Source organism: Benincasa hispida, chromosome 4 (genome assembly GCF_009727055.1).
Source record: "Benincasa hispida cultivar B227 chromosome 4, ASM972705v1, whole genome shotgun sequence".
Taxonomy (NCBI): Eukaryota; Viridiplantae; Streptophyta; class Magnoliopsida; order Cucurbitales; family Cucurbitaceae; genus Benincasa; species Benincasa hispida.
Window position 1 is genome coordinate 41,771,301 of NC_052352.1, and position 8,229 is coordinate 41,779,529.

The 8,229-nt window shown below is 33.6% G+C and overlaps 1 protein-coding gene across 3 annotated transcripts; it reads right to left on the reverse strand.

Annotated features, from left to right (window-relative positions):
• Positions 1 to 830: 830 nt before the first annotated feature.
• On the reverse strand, positions 831 to 2,939 carry LOC120075109 (ferredoxin, root R-B2-like). 3 transcript variants are annotated; one of them, XM_039028282.1, is made up of 2 exons: positions 2,785 to 2,939; positions 831 to 1,503 (listed from the first exon to the last, which is right to left on the reverse strand). In XM_039028282.1, exon 2 carries the CDS (start codon positions 1,479 to 1,481, stop codon positions 1,032 to 1,034), a length of 450 nt encoding a protein of 149 aa, XP_038884210.1. In that variant the 5' UTR covers positions 1,482 to 1,503; positions 2,785 to 2,939; the 3' UTR covers positions 831 to 1,031. The 3 variants fall into 3 exon arrangements, with proteins under 3 accessions (XP_038884210.1, XP_038884211.1, XP_038884212.1); XM_039028283.1 differs by having other exon boundaries at positions 2,696 to 2,926; XM_039028284.1 differs by lacking the exon at positions 2,785 to 2,939 and adding an exon at positions 2,067 to 2,207.
• Between the last annotated feature and the right edge of the window lie 5,290 nt (positions 2,940 to 8,229).

Below are 8,229 nucleotides of genomic sequence, written 5' to 3' on the forward strand. Positions count from 1 at the left end.
CTTTCCCTCTCTCTCACTATCTAAATAATTATTCTTCCCCTTTCATCACAACGATGCTAGAATTTTCACATCCTTCTTAAATCTTAAATCTACTTTAATCTAACTTATAATAAGTATTTGAAGCTTATGAAGTGATGTTGGATAGGAATAATTTGATTTTCTCGAGTTTTTAAATACTTCGAAAAAATGGCAGATTGATTGTAACTTTAAAATAATATAATAATTAAAAATTAAAAAAAAAACATTTGAAACAAGACATCTGATAATTTCCATTCATTTGGAAAAATGGAAAAATATTTTATCAAGTAGAATAAAAAAGCAAAGATTTGTAATTATCATCCCATCAAGCACAAACCTATTTTTAATTCCAAATTGTCAAACAGAAAAAATTCTAATAACTACTAATTCAATTATCATTATTATTCTATTATTCATTTATTTTATTACAGTATTTACTATTTGCTAGAATTTATTTTGTTGTTAACTACTAATTCAATTATCATTAAATTATCATTTATTTTGTCAAAAAGCCAATACTATTTCAAAACCCTCATTTATTCCAATATTTACTATTTGCTAAAGTTTTTACTATTTTACCTTCATCATTTTTTTTTATTATATGCTATAGTATTTACTATTTTCTTTCTAAATTAAAATAGTTTTATCCTCAAACACGCACTATTATAACCCGAACTAAAATAATTTATATCCCAAACACAAACAATTATAACTCAATTAATAATCTGATACTATAATAACCAACGCATTACCCCCTCTATCGTCCATTGTCGGTATTGAACTTTCACATCTTCTCTTGGTAGCTAACCATAAACTAAAACAGATATCCACTATTCATGAATGATGTTCGATACTTCGCCTTTAGCTAAACCAGCAACTTAAAATTCGCAGTAGTACTAAGCACAATTTTTGCATTGCAATAGACATTCAACCTCAAAAACTAAGTCACAAACAGTGTAGCATGATTGAAGTTCAATCAGATTCAACTGACAAAATGCACACAAACAAGGAAATTAGTACAAATCACCTTCCTTGTGCGTCTGGATCACACAATCGGATTGTGGATATGCGACGCAGGTCAGAACATACCCCTTCTCCATCTGCTTGTCGTCCAAGAATGATCCGTCTGATTGATCTACTGTCCCAGAAACTACTTGACCAGCACAAGTAGAGCAAGCCCCAGCCCTGCAAGAGTAAGGTAGATCCAATCCAGCATCCTCAGCTGAGTCGAGAATGTATGCATCATCAGGGGCCTCAAACTCATTCTCTTCACCATTGGGTCCGATTAATTTCACTTTGTAAGTAGCCATTGCTGACACTCTGAATGAAGAAGACTTCAATCCAAATGCTCGGGATACGCTCCTAACAGAACACAAAGAAGATGGCCTCTGAACCAGGGCATTGGATCTCCTTGGTGTAGTAGTTTTGATCAGGCAAGATGTTGGGAGTTTGATAGTCAACATGTTCAGAATAGAATAGTAATAGCTGAAATCCATGAAATAAAAATAGGGATTTTAAACAGCGAAAACTTACAACCATCTATTAGACAACAGAAGATCATTGCTAATTAATTACACAGCAACAATATCTACTTCACTGGAAACCATACATATTGTATACATGTTATAATTCCAAAATGAAGACATTCCAGCAAAATATCTTTCCTAATATTTCATGACATAAGAAGCATCAAGATGTCGGACATTCATCAGCTATGCTCATCCACGCAAACACCAGTAAATGATGAAAAAAGACATTGGAGGACAGGAGATAGTTCCAGATGATGAATTGGACATGGAAAGTTTCGATTCGATTTCATTCTTAACGAAAATCTAGTTCATTAAAACTAACTTAGTTTATTCCATGACCACAATAAGAAAGACATATTATAGTCGGTCTAACTGATGAGCCAGTAATGCAAAAGTACGTTTGAGGTTAGTAAACCTATAATAGTTTGATACCAAAAAAGTGAAATAAGAAAAAAAGAAAGAAAGAAAGAAAGAAAGAAAGAAAGGAAGGAAGGAAGGAAGGAAGAAAAAGGACGAGACCTCAAAGTTTTTGAAATAATGACAAATGCTTTTTGTTTTTGTAAAGCAAATGAAAAGACTACACCAATCTCTCGATGGTTCAATCCCACCTGCAATTGCTTAACTCAAAAAAGAAAAGAACAATACATCCATAACAAGCTCAACAAACACAAAGAGAAGTTACCACACCATACAATACATCCATAACAAGCTCATCCTAAACAATTTCCACACCATACCGCAAAGCAAACAGAACAACTTTTACAAAATCACCAGCAACTCTTCATTTGGAATGGAAAGAAGAACTAAACAAATTATCTAGCATGCAACGCGATAAAATGATAACAGAACCATCAGGCTTCCAGAAAATAAGGAAAAAAGAATCAATCGTCCTGAATATAGTAGCAACAACAACCAAACATTCTCTAATGTCAAGCGTTCATTCATCAGCAGAGATTCCAACACAATAGGTGCAATAAACGAATAAACAAATAAACAAACAAACAAATCATCAGAAATCAACAGTATGTAAAAGCCGAAAAGCTTGATCCACTATTCAACCAAAACAAATACAACATAAACCGTAAGAATCATCCAACGATCCACAAAAATAAACAGTGAATAACAAGAAAATCGAAAAGAAAACTTACAGAAACAGTGAAAAGGACAATCGTAAACAGAAAGGATCGAAGAAAGACGATAATGAAAAGAAATGGAGAGAGAGAGAGAGGGATCTTACGAACGAGGAGAGAGGATCTGCAGAAATGGAAATGAAAGCCCTAAACGCCGCTGGAAGAATAGAGAAGAAGATGGTAAGTACGTGTTTGTTTGTCACTGTCTTTTCCTTTCTTGAGAATAGACTCCAAATGGGGACGCTTGAGTTGGTGAACCAAGTTATCGATTCTCTACTCCCGTTTCTATTTTAAATCTTTTTGGAAAATTGCTAGAACCTTTTGGCTATTGGTTACTCTCTCCCTCCCAACCTTAGGCTTTTTTTTTTTTTTTTTTTTTTTTTGTCAATTGGAAATAAAAGCAGAAAATTGAGTTGAAGTTGAATTAGTAATTATTATTTTGAAAGTTAAATTATCTGAAAAATTAAATTATTTGTGTTTGTTGTGTAAAGTTGAATTGAGTTAATAATTATTGTCTGTAGTGCTGAATTGAGTTGAGTTAAGTTTGAAAGTCTATGTTTGGATGCAGAGTTGAGTTGAGTTGAGTTTGAGTATCTGATATAATTTTTATAAATGAGATTGATTCTTTTTTTTTCTTTTTTTTCTTTTTTTTTCTTTTTTTTTTTTTTTGTTTTGCTATTGTGGATTAATTTTCAAATATACACCTATATTCTCAACCCTTTTATGACATAAAATGGAAAAACTCTATTCTTTTTCAATTTGTAAAACATAACAGATTCTTTTCAACGTCTTTTCAAAAACTGTAAAAATTCTAATTTTCTTCAATCTGTAAAACATGCCACCAAAATACATGTCATATTGCAACTCGATTACTTATGAATTGGTATATTATATGTATGTATATTTAATTTTGCTAATTTAACATTGTTATAAAAAAAAAAATTAACTTGTATACATAAACGTTGAATAACTGGATAACTCAACAGATTATGTTTATATAATATGGATCATATATGTCGATCTTTCATTTCATAATGATGGTGAGAATGTGATAGTATAGTACGATTACATTCTCTAAACGTCACACAAATTATATCAAACGACCGAACATGTGGCCGTTCAAAAAAAAAAGACAAAATATATGTTTTTGGATTGAAATATTAGGTGGTCAGCCTAGTGGGCCTGAGTAAGTAGGTATATGTAATATCGTAGTCATTTCTCTTCCGGTACAACGAGGAAGAGGTTTGTCTCTTGTATGTCTATATCAATTATATCAATTAGGTCGCATCTATCATCCTTAGCCAGCCCTTCAATATCGAATATGGCTTGAACTACCTCATTCTGACGTCCAAATTCTAGCTCATATTTCTCGATTTGCCATGCAACGAGTCCGCCCATGTGCATTGACTGCATATCAATAGTTGATCGTATGATGTCGATCATTTCATTCTAGAATATCAATCGTTTCCTCTTACTCCCTCTGGATGACTCCGTTGATACATTGACTCTGCCTTTGGAGAGATTTGGTACACTTGCTCTCCCCATGGACATATCTACTTGATCTTTTTTCATTACATCCTCAGACAGTTGGGTTTATTCATTATCTGGGTAGAGTATTCCTGTCTGAGGATTGTAGATATCTACAAGTATTGTAGATATCCCAATCGAAATGTCCCATTATCGGACTTCCAACCAGGCTCCACCAAAAGAGACTTCCAACAATCTCCATCTCACTAAGACAGGGGGGAAGTATGTAAATCCTAAAAGGATGAATTGTACTTAGAATTAATGAACTTAGGTTTAGTTACAAATTGACAAGTCTTGACAACTGAGTAAATCACCCATGTGCTACTATCTCGAGCCAAGTATACATTACAATCATTCTACAAATGAAGCCTATTACAGTTGTAATAGTTATACTACATTGTCCTATGCATTGTTTATTAACTGGTCCATTAAAGGCAACCATAACTAGTCCAGCGTGCATTGTATAATATGACATGTACACATGCTCTACTTCATCAAATGTTTTATACGACTTGTGTAATGTTCTCTTGTACTCACTAACTTGACGATGACATTTGTGCCAGGATAGTAGATCCTTGGGTTACGACTAGTGAATTGTTGGGGATGATGTCCTAAAGTATCGTGTCTTGTAGTTTGTAAACATATTTTGTATGAATGCTTGTGATGTATAATATATGATATTTTCTTCACTACTTGACTTTGCACATTGGATGTTTTATTTGCTTTACCACAAACCAATAAATTAAAATCTCTAGTTGTCATTATGTAAGTTAAGCATGTATGTGATGACATACAAGTGAATCATATATCAAGTGATAACCAAAATAGTTTTTATTATATGGATATAGAAGGGAAACCTTATCCTGGTAACGCTACGGATGCGGCCCACTTTGTGGAATAGTTACAAGTATTGTGACTTGTCACAGATAGTCTGATCTTGATCATTCGTGCAGGGACATGCAAGCTGGGGTGCCCTATACAAAGAGTTTGTATAAGACCTGACCACGAAGTGTTAACGTCTCATTATATAATGTCGTTCATGACAGAGACTTCACTTCACTAGAATGACCATAGGTAACATGACCTTAATCATGAGTGAGTTGGGAACTCATGCCTTTGATAGTGGTCCTTTGATTTTGCATACGTGCAAGTAGAGATGTCCAAAAAATCCACGGGGTCGAGGCCTTGCGGGGACCTGCCCCAATACACGGGGAATGGGGGAGGGAGTGGGGAATTTTTTTCCCATTTACAATTCGGAGCAGCCCCGACCCTGTCTCTTATACACATCTAGATGTGTATAAGAGACAGCCCCATCCCAACTTTGTATATTAATTATAAATTTTTAATATATATATATATAATATATATATATTCATATTAATATTGTAGATTTTATTAAGTAATTATGGATGTTTTAATTATTTAAGTTCAAGATTTTTATTACTTTAATTCTTTAGATGTTGTAATATTTAAAATAAGATTTCTAATAGTTGAATTTTAATTTTTACAAATTATGAGACTTTAGCATTTTAATTATATTTTTTAAATTGCATGTGTATTATTGTTTTAATTAGTAAAATTGATGATATTTTATTTAAATGAAAATTCCATTGAAAATGTTTAAAGAATTATAAATATATATATATATATTTAATTGAAATTAAAAAAAAATGTTAGAGAAAAATAAAAGTGGAAAATTTTTCCTTGCGGAATCCCTGCCCCGTTCCCCGCGGAGAAATTCGCGGGGACAGGGAATGGAATAGGGGGGCGAGGGCGGGGACGGGGAAGGCTTTCCCGTCTCTGCCTCGTCCCGTGGACATCTCTAGGTGCGAGTGACCAGGTCGCCGACTCAAACCTACCACTTTGGGGATTTGTCTGATTTGGGAGCTGGAAACTCAACTACACAAGATGGAATTCATTCCTTCCCCGAAGCAAGGGTAAGTAGATAGATTGCTCCCTTAAGGGCTGATCCCGAGGCTTGAATGATGTGGCACCACACACTTTCTTATGGCCTGAAAGGTGTTCACACATAGTAGTATTGTTCATTAGAGGGATCAGTAGTACTTAAGGAGAAAGATGTAACTATAGGGGCAAAATGGTAAATTGGCCTAGTTGTACTTACGACTACGAGCATCTATGAAGGGTTATCGTATTAATGATTGGTAATATCCGATGGACACAAAAATATATCTATGGTAAAGAGAGTTCAGCTGTCGGTCTTTAGTAGAATGCCTGGCAGTTAACGGATGGTGGATCTTGTGGCTAAAGAATTTAGTCAGCTGTTCACATACCGTTGGAGCTTCGAGCCATAGGTTCATAAGGTCCTTTTGGTAGCTTAGATTCAAGTTGGGAATCAGTTTTTTGGGTTAGTTTGAAATGTTCAAATTGATAAGAGAGAGTTTGATTATATATGATATAATTGAACTGGTTAATTATATATGATATGATTGAATTTATATATGAGATACATTAATTTGGAGGAAATTGGATATAAATATGATTTATATCTAATGGAGGAGAAAACACTATGGTTGATATATGATATCAAACTATAGGTTATGAATATAATATGATTATATTTATTATTTATTAATTTGACAATTATGGGATAATTGGCCATCGTTTTCTCCATAATCGTGCGTTAGTAGGGAATTCCATTCAGTTTTCGTAACTGAAGAATAAAATGAAAATTGTTTTCATTTTGCGGAGATATCGAAAGAACGCGCTGATTTTTGCGCACGAAGTGTTTTGCCCATCGCTTAGTGAATTGAGAGCCTATACAATAACTCACTTTTGCTAGACGATCGCTTACACCCGCACGCGCTACTTACTAAACGATTGCTTGCCTTTTCCTAAACGATCACTTAGCGCCCGAGCTTTACTAAACGATCGTATGACGATCGTTTAGCTTTTCTTACATGATCGTGTACTTTTCCTAAACGATCAAGCACCCTGTCTGTACGATAGACGATGCTTTCTCCCACTTGCTTGATCGTTGTATACAATCTCTTTTTCTCCTCCTCTCTACCAAATCCGAACAAAGTCAACTCTTTGGATTCTTAATCCAAGAATACTAAGGGTTCCAAGTGGTGGTGTCGTCCCCATCTTATTCGTCTGTTCATGTGGAGTCCATTCGTGGTAGACGATCGGGTGTTGTTGAACGAAATCTTGTTGTTCTAACGAGAGCGCGAGGAGTCTGTTCACTTGGAGAGAATGAGCTTTTCCGAGAAGAAAGTCTTCAACTGGTAAGTTTCTTTGTTATCGTGTTTATTTATCTCCAAGCATGCTGGTAATTTAGCCGTTTGATGCATATCTGTTTGTGTGAATGTAAATGTGGTTATTCTGTCACAATGCTTTTGGAAATATCCGCTTCTGCTCAGAGATACTCTTGTATAAGAGTTCATTCATGAATACACATAGAATTTGTGTTTTCCCAACTACCTATATTTTCAAAATAGGGGTAGTCGGTACCAGTGATAAGCGTTGAGTTAAAGAGGTTTTTTTGGGAGTTAGAATTCAGGAGTTCTAATGGTTATGGTTTAAGGGTTCTCATGCAACCCTTTACTACTTACATGTGTCCTAAATTGTGCAACTAGATATTCTAGTTGACAAATTATAAGTATATTTACGTAAAATCGAAACAAGTCTAGATAAATATTATAATAGTTGAGATCATTGGGTTTTCTAAGATATATTACAATAGTTGAGAACATATTAGCCTACAATTTAAGCATACTCTAAAGTTTCAATAAATGCTTAAATTGTGTAACTAATAAAATAAATATTATCTAAAAATGTCTACATAAAGAGTTTGAAAAAAAAATTATTAAAAAAAAACATAAAGAGTTTATGTAATTAATAAAATAAATATCATCTAGAAATGCCATGCATAAAAAGTTTGAAAAATGATATTAAAAAAAAGACAATACTTTCATATTATAAAATAAATTAGTCAATATGGTTTTAGTGAAAATTTGATGATTAAAATATTGAAAAAAAAAGGTTAAAGAGTGAAATATATAAAT